This window comes from Rhinichthys klamathensis, unplaced genomic scaffold, assembly GCF_029890125.1.
Source record: "Rhinichthys klamathensis goyatoka isolate OS25496 unplaced genomic scaffold, OSU_Roscu_1.1 h1tg000042l_1, whole genome shotgun sequence".
Classification (NCBI taxonomy): Eukaryota; Metazoa; Chordata; class Actinopteri; order Cypriniformes; family Leuciscidae; genus Rhinichthys; species Rhinichthys klamathensis.
The window spans coordinates 2197145-2222635 of NW_026606589.1; the positions used below are offsets into that span (position 1 = coordinate 2197145).

Genomic DNA, 25491 nt, shown 5'->3' on the forward strand with positions numbered 1-25491 from the left:
GTCCAAATTAAACATGATTTAATGACTCGTAAATGTTAGTACACATTGATGGCCTAAGACACGAAACGAGCGGTTTGTGTGAGAAAATGAACAGTATTTATATCGTTTTTACCTCTTGTAAACACAGCCACGTCCAAGTGATCTGATGGTGTACACGCGCGAGGAAAAAACCGAAGCGCTGGCGCCATCAGATCACTTGGACGTGGCTCACTTGGACTTGGACTTCTCTGTGCATGCTCTTTGAGGAAGTTACCATAGACCTGCATTATATGACTGACAGACAAGAACGGTTTGACCTAAAAATATCAAAATTGAAACTACTGCGGAAACAAAGACACCTACATCTTGGATGCCCTTGAGGTAAGCTAAAACATACCAAAATTAATTTCAAAGTGAACTATCCCTTTAAAATACATCAAAAGCATGTTTGATCTAAACACATCTACAATTATAAATTGTACTCATTATGCTAACTTAACAGAATAAATTAGTTTTTAAATTGATGATTTTAAATTAGATTTAAATTACCAGTCTAACATTTTTGTTGATTAAACTAAAATAATTTTTATATAATGTAGTTGATTTTGAGCTCTTTATGAGATATGCTACAGTAAGTAATATTTAACTCAACTATACAGTATTGAATGATCACATTTATTCCAGTAAAATATGTTAGCAATGTTCATTAAATTTGCATGCTAAATAAGTTACAAAGTATGTGCTATGCTAGCTGTTAATTGAACCTAAACTAGGTAAGATTAATTGGTTACAGGGCCACCACTCCATTTAAATTATGTTGAAACTAAACTATTGGAACAACTTAATTTTTATGAGCAATGCAACAAATTAATTTCCTTCTAACTCAATGTAGTTTGTTGGTAGAACAATTTCATCAGAAGTTGTTATAACTCAAAAAGATTTATGCTAACTACTGCGTTATATTTATTAGTATTTTTCTTGATCCAAATCATTTGTTTTTAGAGTGTATTCTGTGGACTGGCCAGAAAAATCCTCAATACATTAACAAAAAAAAAAAAAGAGAAAAGAAAAGAAAACCCTTACAGACCAACATCCTTAACGAATGTTGTCATTTAAAATAAACAATTAATCAATAAAGAACACATACAACCCATTTATTCCACTTAGTTATAATTGAGACACTTCAAAAACAAAACGGTACAACAATATTCACACACAAATGACAATACAAAGATGTCCTTACATCTTTTTTAAAACAATTAATTCCTCTCTCGATAAGTCAGGTGTGGTCGACATAAGCCAGGTGCCGGTCAAGGCTCTTTAGAGTCTTGCAGCATTTCCCACAAAGGCTACACTTGAACGGACTCTCTCCGGCATGAGAACGCCAATGGATGCGTAGCTTTCTCCAGTGTTTGAACCTCTTGCCACATTGAGTGCAGCTGTACGGTCTCCTTAAATGTAGTTTCTTGTGCTGACGGAGGGTTTTGCGTAGGATGAAGGTCTTGGAACAGAGCGAGCAGCTGTAGGGTTTCTCGCCGGTGTGGAAGCGTTTGTGCCTTCTTAGGGTTCTCTTGTAGATAAAGAATTTGTTACAGATACTGCAAACATGCAGTTGTCTAGACTGGCTGATGGATCTTTGGAGTATTTCAGCCTTCTGGAGTTGTACAAAGCAAGGTCTTAAACACCCCCTGTGTTGAGGCGTCGAAGAGCGATTGGACAGTTGACAGTTGTCCAGCTTCTGCAAAGGTTCAAGCCTTTCCTGTGACTCCATTTTTACAAGATGGCTCTGAGGTATCTGGCTTCGTACAGTGCCAAAATAAACCCCAAAAGAAGACTGATTCCAGTGAAGACAGGCATCCTCTCGTTGAAAAGAGGTGCTCTGGTCTAACTCTACTGGTTCATGAAGCTCACCATCTTCAGGCTTCAGCTGAGCTTGAGTATTTTCACCTGAGATCTGGCACACCTGCGTCTCCTCTCGACATCCAGTTTCTAGTTCTTCTTCTTCAGTCGTCACAGCGACATCTTCATTTTCACGTTTAATGACTTGTTCGGGCTCTGGTTCAGTCTTGCCCGATGTTTCTGGCTGATGATCAACAGTTGGCGGCCCTTCTTCAGGCTTTCCGATGGGTATGTTGGGAATCTCCAGAAATGTCTGCATTTCATTGTCATTTATGGATTCTGTAGTTTGTATCATCATATCTTCTACAATGGCTATCTGTATGTCATCCTGTTTTATCTGTGCTGTTAATATAGGAGATGACACCTGCACTGGATACGGATTGAGAATTTTCAGGGTGTTGGACTGGTTTGGTTCTACTTCTGGTTGTTCAGATTCCCTGTGCGTCAACTGCAATGGAGTGACTGTGTCACTACATTGAAAGCTCATTAATAGTTGGGACTCTTCAGATTCCACTCTGACTTCACTGTCCTGCTGAGACTACAGGACAAAAGACAATTAAAAAGAATTAAAAATGGAAGAAAATCATATACTATGATGATGCAATTATTGTGCAATCAAATAATGGATAAAGTAGTTAAATCAGATGCAGAGTACAAAGTTTATGGCCCTTTACATTAGGGATGCATGATGATATCGGGACAACATCGGTATCGGCCGATAAAAGCTTAAAATGACCATCATCGGCATCGGCTGATATGAATATTTCTGCCGATGAGCCTTGCCGATAGGGTGGCGTGTTTCCTATGCGCACGTGACGACCGTGAACGAAGCATGAGCGCCAGCAACTTAAACTTCCAACTAGGGGTGTGCGTCTCACGCGGTTTTTGATCGTGGACGATTAAAATGTCTCCACGATCTGCTTTTGAAGAAAAATCATAGTATCGTGCATTCTATCAGTTCAATTCTGGCGCCTTCATCTCAACATACTGTACAACGCGACGTACATTCACATCACATCACATGTAAACGCAGAGGTAGAGTTACACTCACGGGACACCGCAATTCACAAAAGTTCATTATTTGCATGTGCGTCAAAGTCTTGCTAGGTAACGTTAAACATATCATTCACGTGCTGATGCGCTGTTCTAACATGCGCTTTTCCGAGCGCGTACACGCAACGCTCACAGGAACTAAAAGCCTGTCACAGCGCCTGCATACTGGACTAATCTTTCGAGTCTTATTGCGCTGAGACTGTCAAATAAACACAAGGTTTACATAAACAAAGTTGGTTATGTCTAAAGTGAAAGCAAACAGAGAAAATCTGCTTGTCAAATGTGTGTATATTAGACGTGTCACGTGCAGTTCTTAAAGAGACAGTAATAATATGCTGCCGCTTGTCCTTAAAGAGATACTGCACCCAGAAATAAAAATTCTGTCATTATTTACTCACTCTAATGTTGTTCCAAACCTGTATTCATTTATTTCTTGTGCTTAAATATACTATGGAAGTCACTGAAATACAGCAACTGTTTGGTTAGCCACATTCTTCCAAATAACTTTTATTTTCAACAGAAGAAAGAAACTTGAGAGAGTAAATGATGACAATTAAAATTTTTGGGAGAACTATCCCGTTAATGTTAATAAAACAACAAAACACAGAGGAAATCAATCACTGCTCTTGACTGAGAACTTTAATAGAAGCTTTAATAAGCTTTTTTTGCACTTAAAAAAAAATACAAATATATCGGTATCGGGCAAAATTAGTTTGAAAATATCGGCATATCGAATATCGGCCAAAATCCTATATCGTGCATACCTACTTTACATGGATTTCACTTGACCTTTATGACTGTTGACGGTACAATATTATTCCAATTAGATATTGGGTAAAAAGCCAATGCAGACTGTGCAAAGTCAAGTATTATTTAAGCCAGACTGCGTGAATAAAAAAAGGTTAAAAAAGGAGCTTTGTGCCATATAATTGATGCCATAAAAGAACCATTTTTTCCGAAAGAACTTTTCAGTGAACAATATCTTATAAATAAAGGTTCTTTATTAGCATTGATGGATCCACGAAGAACCTTTAGCATTCATTGAACCTTTCTAATGCAAAAAAGGGTTCTTTATAGTGAATAAAGATTCAGATTATTAAAATGTTTTACACTAACTTGCTTCTTTTAAGAACTGATCACTGAAGAAAAATGGTTCTTCTATCTATCGCATCACTAGGGACTTTCGCAATTTTGTTATAGGAACTCTGTTAAAGAAACTAGCCACCAGGGCGGCCCCCCGATAACTAAAGCCCTTTTCCCTAGGGTCATTTTCCTGGTTGCATTCACACCACCAGGAGGAACTCTGAAGTGGCGTAAGCCAGTTGACAGTGACATCATTTAACTGTGGCATTTAACAACGTCAACAACTTGAGGATGGAGTATGCAGTGATAGGTTGAGATATGCCTGGACTTCAGGGTTCGTGAAGTTAGTTCATGGAGTAGGCATATGTAAACTGTGTGTTTACACAGCTTTTTAAAAATGGTGGGTGGTGGTGTTTCGTATGGCATGCGTTCGGCTATTCAATGTACACTTACACGTCACTGGTAGTTCCTATTGTGCTGGGTTAGACCCTATTCTGAAGTAGGAGCTAATTAAGTCTCCCCAAAAGGCGTTCCTATAACTAAAATCATTCGCTGTTCCTGAGGTGCGAACATGCCTAAAGGCAGGAACTTCCGCCAATAGTTGTAGGAACTACGAAAACGTTCATCTGGTGCGAAAGCCCCTGTGAAAACACCCTGAACCTGTATTTTTAAGAATGCAGGTCTTAAAAGAAGCACCACTTTTTAGTATGAAGAACATTTTATTAATCTAAAATTCTTCTATCCAAACATTTTGCAGAGTGGTTGAAAAAGAAATCCTGGACAAATACACTAGAGACTATTCTTATTCTAATGTGACCTATCATGAAAGATTGGCCATAGAAGAACTCGCTAGAGATAATGATATCATCATCAAACCGGCTGATAAGGGGGGTGCGATTGTAATACAGAATATGGCTGATTATAAAAAAGAAGCTTATCGCCAGTTAAACGACGAACAGTTCTATAGGAAGCTTAAGGTTAATCCTACTTTAGATTTTCAAAAGAAAATTCTTAATGTTACGAACATGGCTTTATCTTTGAACTGGATATCTAAAGATGTATATGATTTCCTTAATTGTGAACATCCTGTGATCCCTATATTCTATATGCTACCTAAGATTCACAAGAGCCTTATAGAGCCAAAAGGTCGACCCATTGTGGCTTCCAATGATTCCCTTTTGGAACCTTTGTCTAATTATGTGGATCATTACATTAAGCCGTATGTTTCTAAACTTCCATCTTACATCAAGGACTCAACTGATGTCATTAATAAAATCGCAGAAATTAACAACCTACCTGGTGATATCTTTCTGGTCACTTTAGATGTAGAAAGCCTCTATACTAATATACCCCATGAACGAGGATTAGATGCCTTAGGATTTTATCTCCAAGATCGCACTGATCTCCCCCCCAGTAATTTTATCTGTGAATTGGCCTCGCTAGTCCTTAAGCTAAACTATTTTTCCTTATTAGGGGATTTTTATTTACAGCTAAAAGGCACATCCATGGGCTCTACCTTCGCTCCAGACTTTGCCAATTTATATATGGGTATGTTTGAGTGTAATTTTGTCTTTAATCCGGACAGGAACCCCTTTTGTCAAAAAATTCTGAAGTGGTACAGATATCTTGATGATATATTTTGTCTTTTTCAGGGGAAAAGGGAAGAACTCATAGATTTTGTGTCTTTTTTGAATGATGTGTATGCTGATTTAAAATTCTCAATTGAATATGATCTACAACGTGTATCTTTCCTTGACATGTGGATAGAGTTAAAAGATGGAGGCCTCATTACCACACTTTACAGGAAACCCACTGATCGTAACACCCTTCTTTTGGCAAGTAGTGCCCATCCTAAAGCCTTGAAAAATGGCCTACCTAAGAGTCAGTTTTATAGACTGAGGCGCATATGCCATTCTGATGAAGATTACATAGAAAAGTCTTTGGAAATGAAACAAAGGTTTCTAGAAAGGGGTTATTCTGCTCAGTGTGTTGATAACGCCCATCAGGCTGCCCTGTCGAAACCAAGGCAGATTTTATTGACTAAGAGTATCCAGAAAGAAAATAATTTTTCAGTAACCTGTATTACAACCTTTACCCCTCGGGCTCACATGTTTAAGAGTACCATCCTCAAATATTGGCACATTTTGACCTCAGACCCAGCTCTCACTCAACATTTCAAAGATCCACCCCTTTTCGTTTTTAAAAGAGGGCCAAACCTACGAAATAAATTGGTTAGAGCCAATATATTACCAAGTCCTAGACAGACACTTTTGGGTCCCCTCAAACATGGAAATTACCCTTGTGGCAACTGTGCTCAGTGCCACAACACGTGGAAGACAAACACTTTCACACATCCTAGAACAGGGAACTCTTTTCCAGTAAGAGGGGTTATCACATGTAACACTAAAAATGTTATATATATTCTTAAATGCACATGTGATATGATCTATATTGGTAAAACTATTCGTCCTCTGAAGCAAAGAATCAGCGAACACAAAAGTTCAATAAGACGAAATGATATGAATTATCCTGTTGCCCGCCACTTTAATAACCACTCACATCCTCTGTCCTCCCTTAGGTTTCAGGGAATAGAACAGGTTACTTCTCAGAGAGGGGGTGATGTAGACAGGCGACTATGTCAGAGAGAGCTGTATTGGATCTACATGTTAGAAGCTCTACAACCACTGGGCCTTAATGAGGATTTTGATATGAGTGTGTTTCTTTAATCTCATTATTATAGACTATTCCATGCTTTATGATGGCCATAGCCTGATATTTGCATGGAATAGGTTTATGTAGTGTAATGATTTTCTTGGTATATTTTTTATTATTTGAAATCTTGATGTAATTTATGTGTTTTGTTTTCAGTAGACCCTGTGCCTAAGGCTATATTTGATATAGGCTATGTTGAACTACATTTCCCATGTTCCCTATCCCTGTAGCCTTAGCCATGTAAACACAGGTGTCTGGCATCATGCAATCAGGAGAGGTGATTGACAAGGGCCTTTTTGTATGGCCTCATTCACTTTGTTTGTATGCCTGAAGAAGGTCGCAAGACCGAAAGCTTGCTATTAAATTGATTTTGCACAGTGTTTTGAGTGTGCGGCTGCTGTATTTTTACTATTCCTGATGATTTAATGTAGCAGCACCTCTCTACAAGACATTTGTGACGGATGAGCGGTGGTTCTTTTCTATTTTTTCAAGAATGCAGGTCTTAAAAGAAGCACCACTTTTTTAGTATGAAGAACATTTTATTAATCTAAAGAAAAAGACTCCAGAAATGTAAAGGGTTCTTCATGGAGCCATCAATGCCAACTTTGATTTTATAAGTTTATACATCTGACACCCCCCAGAACACAAATTAATTGCGTTGCCTTCCAGGGCATAAGTGAATATTTGCAGCGTTTGTAATAGTTGTGTATAAGGGCCTCAATTGTCCTCAGTGCAAAAAGATGGATCTCAAAGTCATAGTCATTGCTGGAAAGAATGGCTGTCACGATTCCTTGATTAAATTTGAGTGCTCAATTTACAAAAAAATCCTTGATTACAATTTACCAATGTCGATTAACTGGCAAAATACGGGAAGTGATGCATTCTATGGACGCAAATCCATGAACTGCATTATTAGACCGCTTTCTAAGGCTGCACGATATATTTAAACCATTTAAAAATCATAATATAGCATAGTGCTATTGTGTAAGACACAAAAGCTGTGAATCAAAATCTTTAGTTTGAGGCAGCCCAACTTTCAGTGGAAGGACAGAAATCTCTCAGATTTCATTAAAAATATCTTCATTTGTGTCTTCATGTTTGGAACGACATAAGGGTGAGTAAATGATGACAGAATTTTCATTTTTGGCTGAACTAACCATTTAAGTCATTTTAAAGGCTATTGTTCACTTAAGTATATTTGTATTACCACAAAACATATTCGATTACTCAATCATCAAAATAACGGACCGATTACCAAAATAATCATTAGTGACAGCCCTACTGTAAAGGGTCCAAAAAAAGGGACCTGGAGGATTTTCTTTAAGAAAAGTAGGCAGTTGAACTGCAGGACAAAAAAGAAACTCATGAACAACTGTCACAAAACATAGAAAACAGCGTCAGAACAGGACTGAGGACGTTATAATAGACTGTAAAGTAGATCACACAAATGTACCTTATTGTCATTGCTCTCAAGCCGATTACTGGCACATTGTTCACCTGCAAAACAAGAATTTCAGAAATATTTTGAACATATGTAATGTTTACATAATTATATAAATTTTTATAAAATTTCATTTATAAAAAAAAATTCATTTATATGTTTATTTTCATTTTATTTTATTTTATTGAAGCCCTTGAATTCACTCAGATTTCAGTAATGATCAATCATATTTAAAGCGAGAGTTCACCCCAAAATGAAAGTTCAACTTACTCACCATGGTAAGCAATGTGACCTTTCATTCTTTTTAAAAATGGAAAGGAAAGTTTGCGAGATAACAGTAAGGTGACCTTCTTCAAACAAAAGCATAAATCCAGAAAAAAACACTGTAATGCTAACTGCTTCTCTTTTATCTTTCACCTTTTTCTGAATAATGTTATTTGCATGATTTGTATTATCTTAGAACTGTACATTTCTGACATATGGACATTACTTTGACTGTCACCTCTGATAACAGATTACTCTAAATTGTAATATAGACACATGGATTTTCTGTAAAGCTGCTTTGAAACTATATGCATCGAGTACCACTTGTTGTGAAAAGCTCTCTACAAATAAATGTGAATAGATTGAATTGAATGAGTCTACGGAGGTAAAATATGGGTGACATTAGCAGTTTTAGTGAATTTCTCTGCCCATATCCCCACTCAATCAAGTCTCCCTTCTGTCATTTCTTCTTTTTTACCTCCAATCCCCATATAGCATAATTTACTGTGTGAATGTTTCTTAAACAGAAAAAACACAACATACCATTTTTTTATTATTATTTGTCAAAATGTTGGGAAGCATTTTGAAATATCAGTAAATGATGAAACATGCAATACCACTACAGTAATATTTACATCGATTACACCTGCCTTTAATACACAATTTGACGACTTTTTCATGTTTTCTTCTGTTTTTGATGAGTGCGAAGAATATTGACACCTCATTTACTCTCATTTGACTTTGTGAGTACCCAAATTATGTGCATGCTTATTACTGCTTATATAAAGAAACGGGTCATTCGCAATTGGTGATGGTTTAGAGTTTTATGAAATATTTTGGTATAATCTGAGCTTGTTTTTCTATATGTAAAATGTCTTTGTATGTTATTTTATTGTTTTGATTGGTGTTGTTTTTACAAGTTTTGAACAGCACAATGGTCAGCGGCAGTTGTTTAATTGTGCTATAAATAAATAAACTAAAAGTAAAATATGATTTACATAAAGCATCACGGAACACCCACACAAAAAAAAAAAAAAACCTGATATAGCATAAATAGTTTTAGTATGCTCTTCTGAATTCAGTATTATTGCCCATACAGTGAAAGTTAATGGGGTGCAGCATTGTTTTTGACCCTTCTAACTTTTAATGGATGGACAAAAACACCCAAAAGCATTCCTGTTCCGCAAAAGAAACAAAGTCATGACTTACAGGTTTAAAATTACATCACATTGAATAAATAATCATTTTATTTTGAGGTGAACTCACTTTTAGGCACTGTCTTTTGTTTGCTTATTTATTGTTACCTGTTGGAAATTTTAACAGAGTTGATAATTTCCTTTTTTTTTTTTTTTGAGGACATTTCAGTTTAACCATAGTTCCCACCAAAATACAATACAACATTCATTAATAACCACAATTACATATTCATAACTATCAAAAATGAATAAACCACTTTTGAAAAGTTTTTGTTTGTCAGGATGACACTTACAGTGGTTTAGGCACATGCTGTCTGCGAAACTCTCTCTATACGCTTCTGTAATTTCAACCAGCAGGACATCAAGAAATGAGCCGAACAAAGATTTCACCCGCTCTTGAAAAACACTCAACGCTCTGACATCTGTCATGTCTACCAACAGGTTTAAAACACTATAAAACCTTGATCAAGTGTGCATACACTTAGGCACTAAACGAAAAAAGCCGCGAGTTTGGGCCAAGCGTTTGAAACTGCGTTCTTCGTCACGATGTTGGCGTGTGAATCGTGACGCACCTTCCTGTAGTGTGAGCGATTTCTCAAAACGGTTCATTCTTCTTTAATGGCGGTTGGCATACATCTTATTTGTGCATTACCGCCACCATCTGTTCCGGAGTATGGATCAACCATAGACAGTAAAAGAAAGGGATCAATCAGTAAGTATCAAATTATACGATGAACTGAGGATAGAGACGGGCGGGGGGAAAAAGAATACCCTATAATAAAGCCCAGTTTCCCTTAAAAAAACTTATACTTATGCTTCCAAACCAAACTTATACGAATCTTTTCGAGTTTCAAGTCTTCTTCTTCTTAGGTTTTTATTGGCGGTTGGCAAACCAGCTAAGTTAGATGCTTTACAGCCACCTACTGGACAGGAGTGTGGATAAGAAGATTTGGCAGAATGAGGGGGAGGGGAAAATAATAATACATTAATAAAAAAAAAAACATTAACCTTTTATCCTCGCTCGATCGTCAGGCCTGTTTCTTTAAAAAATGTAAGTAACTGTGTAGGCCTCGGCCTATGTATTTTTCTCATTGCTGCTCCATGGATGTTTTTTAAAGTGAAGTTTAGTTTCAATTTTTTCAAGTAGGCTACTTCTTTTAAATCCGTTCTTTCCATTTGTCGAGCTCTGAAACGAGTGATAACCATTTCTTCACTTTTACCCATCTCTCTTTTCACACCAACAATTAATATTATATAAAATTATATATTATCTCTTTTCAACCAATATTATATCCCAAAATATCCCATTAATATCCCAATTCCTGACATTTTTTTTTTGTTTGATCTTTTATGATTACTTTAGCCTCAGACGTTTTAATTAGACATTAATAGAATTAAAAATTAAAAATAGACTATCCGTGGAACAAACAAAATAAGCCCTGGAAATTGATAAAATAACACGTATTATACAGGTTGATACTTGATATTTAATCCTGTTAGATGATTAGTTAATTGCATTGGATAGATTTTACTTTCAATAAAACTTTTGACATGTTATGCATGTTTGGCCTGAGTTTGTTTTGTTTTTTTGCATTTACACAGTTCTGACCAGGAGGGGTCACCAGCTTGTTGCGTTTCGAACGCAGCTTCGTTTCTCCCGTCACTAATACGGTCGGTCACGTGGTACAAAACAAGTCTCTTTATTGGTTTACGTAATTAGTCAGCACTGGATTGCCAGAACGCAACAGGCGTTGTAGTTTATATTTATATAAACACATACACAGTTATATTGTTTTAAAATTCTGTGTTTAAATAGTCTGTATTTAGTTTTTAGCAATGTCGTAACTGAGAGTTGTTTAAAATCCTGTTTGCGGAAATGCAAGAGACTGGGGGGGCAGGGAAATAAACGCGACAGCTCTTCCTAACAAAAAGAGAAAAAATCACGAATTATCCACAGTTCCAGAACACCGGTGGCTTTACACAACAACCAATTTAGGTACGTATAGTTTACGCGGTTATAGAAGATTCACAAATGTTTGTACAAGTGTATCAGTAGTTTTTACATTAACGTTAGTAGGTTAAGTATAAGTAACTCACGCAACAAGTGGATCTAAAGACAGTCTGTACAGATTATTTTAGTTACACCTCAAAAAACCCAAGGGTCAATAAGATAATTAAACCAATTAAGAGTAATAAACAGAGCTTTGCTTTCAGTCAGTGCTAGTTCCCTATGATCGGGTCCGTTTTGTTTGTTTGTTTATTTTAATAATTTGCTATTCGTGTTTGTTTAGGTTTGTTATACCAACGCATGTTCAGTAAGGGACTAGAACACGGGGGAACCAACAGAATAGTGTGTATTGTGACTGACTGAATGAATGCAAAGCGTTGTGATGTGATCTTCATTGTGCACGTCAGGTTTTCCAGGTTTGTGTGAGAGCTTTATGTCAGTTGGGTCAGGACAATAATTTACACATGGACAGGACAGTAACACCGAGAAACAGTGTTAAAATATGTATAATTATACAATGTAGAGCCAGAATACCGACGAGCAGGCCAATAAACCTCGTCCAAACAGCTTGTTCTATTAAGATGACATTTTGTCCAGTCACCACCAGACCTGTTCAAACTTACTTTCACTTTTGTTTTTTCTCCAGCGGAAGATAAGGGATATTCTGCTGGAGAGACATTGCTGAGACTATATTCTCATAGGGTACGTTGTGGTTAATTCTTGTATTATTTTAATTTTAAGTTAATTCTGTCCCAATATTACAGGAGAAATTGAACAAAGATGTCAATTTTCATTACTAAAATCAAAAACAGATTGTGTGTGTGTGCCCGCACTCCTTTTTTTTTTTTAATATGATTGAATTGGCTTGGCTTATATATGTCACGCATATTAATGTTTTTGTACTCTCTGATCCATATCGTTTTGTTTATATATTGCACATTTACCACTATAGTCATAGTGTAAATAATAATGTCTGTATAAGAGAAAATGCATCTTTATTATGATTATTATAATTTATTAACACACACACACACACACACATATATATATATATAAGATGCTGATGTGATGGTTTTTGAGTCCATCAGTACTCATCCAAACTATAGGTATTATATAGATAATAGATAATTATTATCATAATTTCAATTAGTCACAGCCTCATCTATTTTTGTGTAGATGAGGCTGTTGAATTCACCTGGTGAAATGTTGTTTAATATTGCAGGAAAAAAAAAAAATCACAATAGCAGACCCAATGGCAATTGTATCGTCTACATGAATTATTGGTGCTTGGACACTGATGATGGCAACTTGCAGCTATATTTTTATTTGCTGTTGTTGTCAGTATTTGCTTTTTGTCTCTCTCTCTTTTTTTTTCTGTAATGTGTTTTTGTAAGGTTTAGTCTAGTCTTATGTAAAACAATTTTGATTGTTTTGCCTGCTGAATGTGTTAATAAGGTCAGTTGAAAGTTATTGTCACAATATATATATAATCACAACACTATAATATCTGTGGTTTATTTTTTTTATTTTTTTATTCAAGTATCACAACTTTATATCGACATGTTTAAGGGGTCCTATTATGCTTTTTCAGTTTTTCAACTTTAGTTAGTCTGTAATGTTGCTGTTTGAGAATAAAAGAGTTCAGCAAGTTTACAACGCTCAAAGTCCACTCCAAAGGGAGATATTTATTGAACAGAATCCACTTTTCAAGAACTACAACAAACGGCTCGTTTGGACTACAACGCAATTTTTTTGGATCTTATGAAGTCTTATATCTTATAATGTTCCTCATTTAAATAATCCGCGCCCATAGAATACGCCAAAAAAGGTGTCAATTACCTTCAATTGGATTACCTTCGTTTTCCAAAAAATATCACGATTAAATGGAGTATAACATTGTATCTTAAGTATCTAAGAAAATTACAAAAACAAAACATACTGTGGTTGCATAGTCCGTGAATGAAATCCGTTCTGCACGATCATCTTGTTTGTTAGCATTATTATTATTATTAAGTCTAAATCAGGCTTGCATTGGTTTGAAATTGCCACTATTTACATCTGAGTGAGTGGAGCTCACTGTTATAAAGGGGTGGGACATTTCCCGAACACGCGCTAAGCGGTGTCAATCAAAGCACACTGGGTCAATCATAGCACACTGGGCCAGCTAACTAAACACAGCACATTTTGTATTTCGAAAGGAGGAGCTTCAGCGTGTTCACCCAGACTGGGGAGAAAGGAGCTGTTATACTGTAAAAATATGTGAAAAAGAATGCGTTGTTTTGAACAATCAAGCATGAAAACATATTCGAGTACACCCCAAAAACAAAATCAAGGGCATATTAGGACCCCTTTAAATGTGGATTTGTTAATGATTTATTTTCATAACTGCTATTTCTTTGGTTATTGCTATGCTTTCATAGCCTCTTGCATTGGCAAGAAGACAATCATATTCATATGAAGAGTTTAAAAACACAACACAATGTGGATTTAGAATAACATGATGTCATTTTTGGACTACTCCTTTATAAACCTATGTATCAACAATCCAAATTTGGCAAAGATAGGTAGCAAAGTGTAATGTTAAAAGTTAACTTTAGACGTATGCTATATTTTACAGTCCAACTCCCCAGAGTCCTTCTCACAGATCTAGTTATGGCGACATCTGCTGGAGAGAGCAGCATTTTAGAGGAAGAGTTGACGTGTCCAGTGTGTCTGGACCTATACCGCGATCCCCACCTGCTGCCCTGCGGTCATAACTTCTGTCTGCCGTGCCTGCGGAGGCTCAAGAACCGCTCAGATCACGGCCGCTTGCGATGTCCGGAGTGCCGACAGAGTCACCGCAGCTCTGCCAACTGGCAGAAGAACTTCAAACTGGCCAACATTGCTGATAGTTTCCGCCGTCGTAGCCAATCAGTTCGCTCCACTCAGAGCCGGTGTGACCCATTTCACGGACCTGCTGAGGTACACTGTGATTACTGTCCAGTGGATGGCAGTGGAGATGGGAAAGGTCCCATGGCAGTTAAAACCTGCCTGAAGTGTGAAGTGTCCATGTGCCCAAAGCATGTTCAGCCTCATTTGGAGCTCCCGGCTTTCCGAGAGCACCCGCTGGTGGAGCCGCTCAATGACATGAGGAAGAGGAAGTGTTTGGAACATGATGAGATGTTCCGGTACTACTGCATGGATGAGCGCTTGTTCCTCTGTAATGCCTGCACCATAGAGGGAACGCACAATGGACACTGCATCAAAACGCTGAAGAACACCATGAAAGATTTCAAGGTAGGTCTGACGTGTCAAGGCCCATTCACTCTTCTTACATTAGTTAGCACAGAAGATGATATTTGGTTTGAGTATTCCAAAGATGGGCAAGTATGGTTTACACTTGGTATTAAAAGGGGTCTAAAATGTTTTGAGCTATTCCACTTTCAACCTCTTCCAGTTGTCAAAAACGCATTCTGTCAGAGTTCTTTCGTAGTGTAGGCACTCCTGTGGTCGAATGCTTTTGAACAGACACACAAGGTCCCAATGACCTAGCACGTGTGCACTATATGGGACGTGTTTTTAGAGAGCGCACCAAAACAATATGTTCCATCTCCACTATGTTGGGCCAAAATTCGCTGTTACCATTAGTATCCTTTACATTATTGGTATCCTTTCCATTCATCTCCTTTCACCCTTGCTCGTTAGCAGTGTAATGGCTTCATTAATTCAGTCGTATGGTCACAGGAGACACATTTAAAATGCATGTTAAAGGGGTCATATAATGCCATTTTTGTACAAGCTAGTATGATTCTTTAGGGTCTAAATGAAAAGTTTGTAATATACTTTAATTAAAAATTCTCATTAGTATTGTAAGAAAACACTTATTTTACTTGGTCAAAAACAGCTCTGTTTTCAGCATGCCGTTTCAGTGCATATGACTTTAAAGGGGTCATATAATGGTACATGCACTTTTACAAGTTGATTGTACTGAAATGTGTGTTGGCAGTGTCTGTACACAACCATCATATAATGATAAAAATCCATCCAGTGGTTTTGTTTTAATCTCCTTATATGTTTTCCCCTGCCTCAAATTGAGCCGTTCGATTTTGTGACGTCACACGCTCGGAAGCCCCTCCCACGATTGTTGATTGACAGCATCGTTTCAACACAGACCCGCCCTCGCTCATGAGCGACCTGTCAATCATAGTCTGCGCGGACCGGCGCGGTCATTGTTGATATGCTGGAGCACTGTCTATGAGCAGAATGGCGTCTAAGCGATTGTGGTGTTCTGTTCTTGGGTGTAATAACGAACACAGCAGTCATTTTAATGTTCCTAAATCCGAACAGCTGAAGACGCAGTGGCTGAGTTTGTTTTCGAAGGGAATATTCCCCACGAGCAACGTCAATGCTTTCATGTTGGCGTGAATCATTTCACACACCAGACTGCTTTATAAACGAGGGTCAGTATAAAGCTGGATTTGCTAAGAAGCTGCTCATAAAAAATGGATCGGTACCAGATATTCGTGTTCCTGCTGAATCTCCAGAAGAACGGAAGTGAGTGTAACGTTTTATTAAACTTTATATTAATATATTAATCTTTGCAAATCGCTAGCTGCACGCTTCACAATGAATGCGTCTAAGGTTTACACTTAGGGTACATTACGGCATGTTTTCTATGTATGACGTTCTCAATATAATTCATAATCCCACGTTTATACTGAACAACGCGTTATGGTTATTGTGTTATCGAGTTACAAATGGTGTACGCACAGAACAGAGAGGCGGGGAGAGCAAAGCTCATGATCATTTAAAGTCATATACACTGAAACGGCGTGCTGAAAACAGAGCTGTTTTTGACCAGGTAAAATAAGTGTTTTCTTACAATACTAATGAGAATGTTTAATTAAAGTATATTACAAACTTTTAATTTAGACCCTAAAGAATCATATTAGCTTGTACAAAAATGGCATTATATGACCCCTTTAAATGATAATGAGCTTTGCTCACCCCGCCTCTCTGTTCTGTGCGTACACCGTTTGTAACACAATAACACAATAACCATAACGCGTTGTTCAGTATAAACGTGGGATTATGAATTATATTGAGAACATCATACATAGAAAACATGCCGTAATGTACCCTGAGTGTAAACCTTAGACGCATTCATTGTGAAGCCTGCAGCTAGCGATTTGCAAAGATTAATTTAAATATTAATATAAAGTTTAATAAAACGTTACACTCACTTCAGTTGTTCTAGAGGTTCAGCAGGAACACGAATAGCTGGTACCGATCCTTTTTTCATGAGCAGCTTCTTAGCAAATCCAGCTTTATACTGACCCTCGTTTATAAAGCAGTCTGGTGAGAAATGATTCGCGCAAACATGAAAGCTTTGACGTTGCTCGTGGGGAATATTCCCTTCGAAAACAAACTCAGCCACTGCGTCTTCAGCGGTTCGGATTGAGGAACATTAAAATGACTGCTGTGTTCGTTATTACACCCAAGAACAGAACACCACAATCGCTTAGACGCCATTCTGCTCATAGACAGTGCTCCAGCATATCAACAATGACCGCGCCGGTCCGCGCAGACTATGATTGACAGGTCGCTCATGAGCGAGGGCGGGTCTGTGTTGAAACGATGCTGTCAATCAACAATCGTGGGAGGGGCTTCTGAGCGTGTGACGTCACAAAATCGAACGGCTCAATTTGAGGCAGGGGAAAACATATAAGGGGATTAAAACAAAAACACTGGATGGATTTTTATCATTTTATGATGGTTGTGTACAGGCACTGCCAACACACATTTCAGTACAATCAACTTGTAAAAGTGCATGTACCATTATATGACCCCTTTAAGACCAGGTCTAACCATTAATGTGGCTTGGGTGACCATGCTATCGGAATTACTATAAAAACTAGTTTTCTAGTTGGAAATTGTGATGTTCTATTCGCAGCTGTTCACGTCTTCGGACTGGGAATTATACTTTTATATGGCGACACAACGTCTAAATGAATGTGCAGTAGTCAGGTGGTATAGTGGTCACATGGTACAAATTAAAGCTCTCAGAAAACTCCCATCTTACAAGCTGTAATTACGAGCTCTACGAGAACATTGATGCTTTTTATAAGTTGAAATCTGGATACAAGTTGAAAACTTGGAACGCACCTTAGCATGCATGACAGAAATTCCAGAATCGAATATCTATATAGTGCGGTGAATCAATGTGTATATGATTGTCAATGAATGGAACACTATATTTTATTCAAAATTAAATATCTTCAATGTTTTAGCTTTAATAAGATTTCCCAGAGAAACAGGCAAGAATAACCTAGTGTCCTCCATGATTCCCATTCTTTCCGACAACAGAGCATTTGATCGCGACAAGCTTGTAGCCATGACTTTAGAAGTGTGAAGTAGGACATTTCCGATAGCATGTGAAGGCAGCATTAATACCAGGTGTAAACGGGGCCAAACACACCTGCCTTTAATTTTCAAGTGAAGACTGTTTAATTTTCCCTGAAGATTGTTAAGCCACAATCACACTAGACTAGCACACAACATTTCTACAGACACTGCAATGTAATGAGGTCAACCTCTGCTATGTCTCTCTAAAAACATATTTCAATACAGTGAGCTCCACGAATATTTGCACCCTTATGAGCAAAACTGACTTTGAAAATGTTTTTGCAATTTCCCGTCTCTGTCTTTTATTCAAAATATTCACAAAAATCGAACCTTTGAAGTCAAATAGTTGAAAGGGAAAAAAAAATCATAAATTAAATAAAATTCTGATATATATGTATTCCGCAATAATAGACACCCCTTTGTTTAATACTTTGTGCAACCTCCCGTTGCCAAGATAACCGCTCTGGCTCCTCTCTTATAATGTGAAATAAGGTTGATGAACATATGGCAAGAGATCTGAGACCATTTCTCCATACAGAATTTCTCCAGATCATTTAGATTCAGAGGTCCATGCTTGTAGACTCTTTTCTTCATCCTGAAGAATAATCTGTGTAAATTAAATAATTAAGGTCACGCCGTGGCATATCAATCTTCAATTGGTCACACGTGTTCACATGATGCGAATTTATAGGGCAGAGTTCACCAAACTTGAAATTAGCGTTGAACTTGTGTTCCTTGTTACTTGAAAACAACAGCCAAGTGTGTTGGAACAGGGTTGGAAGTCTGCAAGAAGGTAGTCTTCGAGGAGCAGGGTTGGCTACCAATGTAGTGTTTGAAATGCAGTACAAAAAAAATGAGTGAAGGAAGGTTGTACAATATTTGGCAGTACGCAATTTCAGATGCTACGATACAAAATGTCCAGTGTTGACGGACCTTCAGGAACAAGATTGAAAACCACTATTTTATCACAACTGAAACACTATCCGGTATCCGCTTGTTTCAATAATGAATGTTCACTTGTTGAACAGAATCATTCACATGCTAGTAAATTATCTATTGTTCTCTTTTTTTGCTCACTGTTCTCTAGATTTATCTTGACATTCAGCTGCACAAGACGAACAGGAAGATCCTAAAGGCAGAGAAAAATCGACTTGAACAAAAAGAGATTGAACGGATTAACAAGGTGAAGTTAGTCATGTCATTAGTTAATTGCAATTCATAGTTTAATCACAAGGCCTTTGCTTCACATCTCATATCATTTTGTTTTTAGTCTTAAAGAATTTATCAATGAATATTTATTCTCTTGTTTGTGGCTTTTGCTAAACATTACTGTTTTTGCTAAGTTACATTTTTGCAAGGGCAAGCACCCCTTACATTTAAAAAAAAAAAAAAAAAAGTAAAAATCTTGTTTGAAATATTTGTTCTGTTCTAGGTCTACCGGGATGACACAGACCAGCACCTAGATGCTTTCCGAGAGACTTCAATCGCACATCTGGATGCTTTTCTATCATCGCTGCGTGAATGTGTCAGCACCTATGATGGCGAGCATTGTTCTGGAATCCAGCAGAACCTGAGTCGAATAGCTCAAGATCAGACTCGTCTACAAGAGGTTTACTCAGGCTTTGAGAGGCTTCTACAGGAGAATGACTCTTTCCAATTCATTAAGGTACATTTTACATATAAACGCATACACTGAATTAAAGTTCTTGAAAATCATCTGTGACTGTTTCTGACAGAATTTTAGGCTGTTTCATTGTCTGGCTAAGGGTACGACAACAACAACAATGTACTAAAAATGGTAAAGTTTTTCATTTGTGTTTTACTCATACAGACGACAATGCTGTCAAAAAGTGTCCCCATTCACACGGATTTGCAAAAACAATTAAAAACTGTGTTATGCATGCCAGGCCAGTAGTTGGCAAGGTCACACTTCACTGGTTTCACAAATTTATGTTTTATAGACAATAATGCTATCATTTTCAAAAACATGCACTTTGAAACCCATTTTCAAAAGTTTGCGTTTTCATGCCCCCAAAACATTTTTGTCGTGTAAATAAATGGCTAGAAAGCATAAAATGTTTTCCGTTTTTAGTTGAAAATGGTGTTGTGTAAGCGGCCCCTTAAAGAAAGATGAATCCAGTAATTTTACAAGTTGATGAGCAGCCTAAAGTCTGGTCACTTTGAAGCTTATTTTGGCCAAGAACTGGCCAATAGACAGGAAGAGACCACCTGAATGACATGTGATGTGTAAATAAAAAAATATGCAAATGGATCTACAGAAAGTACTGAAATAATTTTGCTCTGTCACAAAGACTACACAAAGTGGCTAAATTCTTCAAATCCCAAATAGTTGATGCCACAAACTATGCAACATGACATCATGACTTTGCGTAAACATACACGCCACTTTCAATTCAAGTGGCGTGTTATCTATACGCATTTTGAGCTATCCGCGTGTATGTCCACGCCGAAATCTTTTGCGTGTATGTCTACGCCATTAAATGTCCGAGTGATTCCGCGTGTATGTGTACGCCGTTAAATGTCCGAGCGAAACGAAGCAAAATCTATATCTACATCTGTGGAGCGATATTTCTTTTCCTAGGATGGTAGGAGAAGACTCATAAATGGTATTAACCCCAGTGACGGGTAGGTTTAGGGACGGGGTTGGGGTAGGTCATATATTTATATATACATAATACAGTAATATAACGTTAAGTCAAAGGCGTTGATAAACACGCTGAAAAGCGATTATGCGTGTTGATAGCACGCCAAAAATGGAAATACGAATTGGCGTGTCATACATACGCCATTTCATGAGATCAGTCTGAACTATGGCAAACCTAGTAATTGTTTTTTCCTCAAAAGCACACCTTGTAGAAACCTACACACTGGCTCTAATTGTATTGATCAATATCCAGGGGTCTATAAAGCTCCTGCTGGGGGTCTGGGGATAGATATAGTATTCTCTTTAAAAGCATAATCTGTATGCTCTCTATATGTTTCGAAATGTGTTTCCAAATATGGTACATTATTTGTATCATCTACACCAGAGTCCTGCATGGGTCCTGTTTGGTAAACCTTCACTCACAATATTTAACAGAACAACTGACCCGTTATCCGGCAGCAGCACTAATTTAATTCCGCACCCGACCCATTTGACATAAAGACCGCAACCTGATCCACAAATCACTTCTACAGTCTTGTGAAAACTGTTATAGCCTAACCTGGCTACACTTCACCATGAATCTCTTATTTGCAATGTGCCTACAATTGTTGGTTATGAGACATTTTGCAAGGGTGCAGTCAATGAACAATCGCTGAACCATTGGATTAAACACCTCTGATTGGCCATTGCATTAATGCGCTCAAAAGTCTGTGATTGGCTACAATGCTCAACTTAAAGCATAAATACAAATATGCGTTTGAAAGCAGTATCAAAAATATCATTGGTTATTTGACTGGCAATGCCTATTAATTCCCGAAGTGCAACTACACTGCAAATGACGAGGTAGGCCTAAACATTTTCCACCCAAAATTTGCAGCCCAAGTAAGTGCAGGACTGCACTGTAGAATGTAAAAAATACTCTTTTCAAGTTCTTTATTAAACCGAGTGTCCCTTGTTTGGCAGTTTGAACAAAACTTACATTTGATCTTCATTTTGTGGTTTCTCTTTGGATTTCTTTCAGGATTACAATTCATCTATGAAAAGGTAAGACAAACTTTTGATTTAAGGTGCTTTCAAACATTTGCAGTGAGGGGGATTCTTTTTGTCCACATGGTAATGTATTTTTTTTAAACTGTGTCAGGTACCAGAGACAGTTAAAAAAACCTCTGTTTTTCCCTGATGAGCCAACAGTCGACACTGAGCCACTGTATGAAACTATGGAAGGAAAGATGGAGGAGTTCATTGCTGAATTGCGTCAGCATGGCAGCACATTCATCAGCACACTTTGTGAGTCTCAAGTGGTTTGTGTTAAATACAGGGGTAAACAGGGCCTAGAACTTATATCCAATCACTTATAGATGGTATGAAATGAAAATTCTAAATGCGTGTTATAGGCCTTTTTGCGAACTACTCTTACATGCATTCGTTTCATTTTCCTAAATTAAACAAATTTAGAAAATTCCCACCTGCTATCAGGGTTTAGTCTACAAGCATGCACGTTTAAATGCGTATGTGCGCAGGTGTCCGTGTGAAAAAGATCTGTTCCTACTTCCATTGCATGACGAATTTAAACTCCACAATAGGATATATAATATTTTGTGATTGGATCACTGAAACCATGTGGAAGGTTTTGACTACCTTCATATCGCTATCAATCCTAAATGTGTCCCGGACCGCAGTAATGTGCCATTTCGCTGAACGTTATGGAGCGTATTATGAGGAGGTGCACCAAACAAAAGGGATTCAAACTTCTCTGCGTTACCTGAATGTTCGAAATTGCAGTTGGCATCTGTATTCTTTTTATTTAGCGCATTTAACATTCTCTTGTGAGTCACGTAACATGACTCCGTTCACTCGTTCATATTTGTGTGGTTTCAGGTGAGGACGCAAATAAATAAAATAAAATAATAATAAGAAACTTATTTTTATTTCAGCCAGTTGCCGAGGCAACATTTCTCATTTTAACTTGTACTAAAACTGAAATAAAACAAACTATATTGGCATATTTAAAATAAAAATAAAAACTACTAAAAATGACAAAAAAAATTACTAAAAATAAAATGAAAACAAAATATAAAAAAAAATAGTTGTAAAATCATATGAAAATGAAAAATCATAATAGTATCTATACTAGTATCTATAATAGTTATACTAAAATAAATAACACTGTTGGCCTAATGAGGTACAGAAAGTAAACTTGACTAAAGAATATTCTGTACAACAAGATTGCCTTTTTTTTTTTTTTTTTTCAGTGAAAACACCCAGTCATGAGCCTTATGAACATATTGTTCTTGTATTTTTGTTTATTTTTTGAAGGTGAATTTGAAGGGGGAGATGGTGAGGAGGAGGTGGATGATGATGATGAAGATGAAGAAAGTTTTGATGATGATGAAAATGAAAGTGATGCAGAAGGTGAGGAGATGAGGAGTGAGGAGGAGGAGGAGCAGATCCTCGTCACTGAGTCTGAAGATGAAGAATATACCCCAGAGGAGGAAGAAGATGATGAAGATGACTAGAAGAACAGCTGGATGAAGATAATCTGCATTTAAATTCCAATAATTTGTGTAGCAAATGAGCCACCGTTTCACTTGAAATTGATGCAGTGAACTGGCATTTGAAGAGTGTGTGGACACATGTATTGAGAGTCAGTATTCATTCCTGTAATAAGATGTTTTGCTGAAATTTTTCTGTTATTTAAATTGAATATAAGATTTTTCATGAGATTACAAAAAAATATAATTGACAGGAAGTGACATGGTGTTTATATATTTATGAGAATGGGTTGTGTGTTGAACCTGACATTGTCTGTGGATGAAATCTATTTTCTGTTATGTTGATATTATCTTGGATATCTAGATTCCAGTTTCAAAGTGCAGGGTAACGCATGTTAACATGGATGTTAATTTTGGATGGGTTTAATTTTGCACTTATTTTCCAGTGATGTTGTGAGAAGAGGTGGTGTTGGAAAAAAAGAATGTATAATAAAATATAGTTTCATAATTTAAAAATCAACTGTTTTGTGGCTGAAACGCTGAACATAAATATGTATATGGTTATTTTAGTTTAGTTTTGTATTTACTAAAATGAACTAACATGAGCAATACATTTGTTATAGTATTTATTCATCTTTATTAATATGAGTTAATAAAAATCCAGCTGTTCGTTGATTGGTTAGTTTACAATGCATTAACTAATGTTTACAAATACAACTTTTGATTTTAAAAATGTATTAGTACATATGCTGAAATTAACATCAACTCAGATTCTGTAGAAGTTGTGTTAATTCTTAGTTCATGTTAACTAAAGTAGTTTGTAACCTTAAAATGTTACCAAAATTAGTTTTATAGACAAGTTGTTCCTACCTTTTTTATGGATGAGCTGTAGCAGTAAAAGAAAATCATCATCAAGTGTAGCATGCATGAGACATCTTTTACAGTACAGGGGGCGTATTACAGAAACTTCCTATCTTAAGTCTTAAGTAAAGTTTTGATAAGCTTGATAGAAAAGGCAAATCCTAATCCTTTAATTTCATAATTATTTGTCAGAGTTTTGTCGTCAAAGTGCAGGACATCATTTGGGTGTTCACAAAGTCCACCATCAAATATCGCTGTTCTTCATCTTGTATCATTAATAAATGTGACGTCATTCTCAGACAGGGCTATTATGTGATTTTTACAGTAATAATTCATTTCACAAATAATTTTGAAGTTAGGACAACATTGGGGTTGTCCTAATATGACAATTTTTAGGATTTTTCTGTGGAGTTCCCAAGGTTCAAGGTGTTAACGTTAAAAAGTGTTTTTGTGACTCACTGTCTTCTACAAAACAATCATCCTACATGATGTCAAGAACATTGCGTGGAAATATAACCTTGATATCTTTAATATTGACTGAGTAAGGCTTAGAAAATCACGTTTCGTAAAACAGGTCTATTTATTAAGACGTCCAAAAAACATAAAAAAACGAATGGCGGGTACCATACATCTTGATTGTGGCAACAATTACCAAGTTAATTCACTGGAATGACATCTTTATTAGTAAAATATGTATTAGTAAAATGAAATATCAGTAGAAAAAGTCATTAATATATAAATTAGTAGAAAAACACATTAATATCTGGCTGGACTATTGTGAACATTTGGAGTAAATCTGGGATGACAGAAAAAATGCCCTACCAAGTTAACAGGTCAGTCTCAAAGTTGTGAATCTTCACTTGTTATTCAAAATAAGAACAAAGATGCAAATAACAAACAGTACAAACAATATAATATAAGAAAGAAACAAATAAAATTAACAGTGCTTTACTTTTTTCATTTTACCTCTAAATAGAAGCATTCGTGAAAAAGTTGTTCAGTCAAGAGCAGTGAGTGATTCTCTTTTCTTCTATTGTTTGATTGACATTAATGATACAGACGGCAGCAGGTTCATTAGACTATTAAGACCTAAATTTGCACGACCTAATACACATCAGATGTTTTCCCCCAAACGTTCACTTAAGACATAACCGAATATGTGTGTGTGAATTAGGGGTGGAACGGTACACAAAAGTCACGGTTCGGTTCATACCTCGGTTCAGACATCACGGTTCGGTACGATTTCGGTACAGTGGAGGGAAAAGCAAAACAAAAATGCAGAAGGCATTGTATTTTTTAAATAAGTTTTATTAATAAAGGCATAGAACCAGTTTATTTGTAGTGCACTGACAATAGTTTTATATACAGTTAGGTCCATATATATTTGGACACAGGCACAATTTTTTTTTTTTTTTTGATATTTACCAAAACATATTCAAGCTCTAGTTATATAA

The 25491-nt window shown here is 36.8% G+C and overlaps 2 protein-coding genes across 2 annotated transcripts; one reads left to right on the top strand and one right to left on the bottom strand.

Annotated features, from left to right (window-relative positions):
* Positions 1–1258: 1258 nt before the first annotated feature.
* On the bottom strand, positions 1259–10134 carry LOC130082234 (zinc finger and SCAN domain-containing protein 31-like). The gene is made up of 4 exons (XM_056247003.1): positions 9921–10134; positions 8442–8459; positions 8180–8223; positions 1259–2410 (listed from the first exon to the last, which is right to left on the bottom strand). Exons 1-4 carry the CDS (start codon positions 10054–10056, stop codon positions 1259–1261), a joined length of 1350 nt encoding a protein of 449 aa, XP_056102978.1. The 5' UTR covers positions 10057–10134.
* Positions 10135–11365: 1231 nt separating this feature from the next.
* zgc:92594 (uncharacterized protein LOC436996 homolog) lies at positions 11366–23692 on the top strand. The gene is made up of 7 exons (XM_056247067.1): positions 11366–11623; positions 14253–14911; positions 19107–19202; positions 19452–19685; positions 21706–21728; positions 21826–21971; positions 23001–23692. Exons 2-7 carry the CDS (start codon positions 14288–14290, stop codon positions 23198–23200), a joined length of 1323 nt encoding a protein of 440 aa, XP_056103042.1. The 5' UTR covers positions 11366–11623; positions 14253–14287; the 3' UTR covers positions 23201–23692.
* Positions 23693–25491: the final 1799 nt, after the last annotated feature.

What these genes read in the sequence shown, in the direction of transcription:
- LOC130082234 (XM_056247003.1), bottom strand. Translation starts at nt 10,056, where the DNA reads ATGACAGATGTCAGAGCGTTGAGTGTTTTTCAAGAGCGGGTGAAATCT. An exon ending in TTGAGAGCAATGACAATAAG is followed by an intron (nt 2,411 to 8,179) that starts GTACATTTGTGT and finishes CTGTAGTCTCAG; the next exon opens with CAGGACAGTGAAGTCAGAGT.
- zgc:92594 (XM_056247067.1), top strand. Translation starts at nt 14,288, where the DNA reads ATGGCGACATCTGCTGGAGAGAGCAGCATTTTAGAGGAAGAGTTGACG. An exon ending in AGATTGAACGGATTAACAAG is followed by an intron (nt 19,203 to 19,451) that starts GTGAAGTTAGTC and finishes GTTCTGTTCTAG; the next exon opens with GTCTACCGGGATGACACAGA. An exon ending in CACATTCATCAGCACACTTT is followed by an intron (nt 21,972 to 23,000) that starts GTGAGTCTCAAG and finishes TATTTTTTGAAG; the next exon opens with GTGAATTTGAAGGGGGAGAT.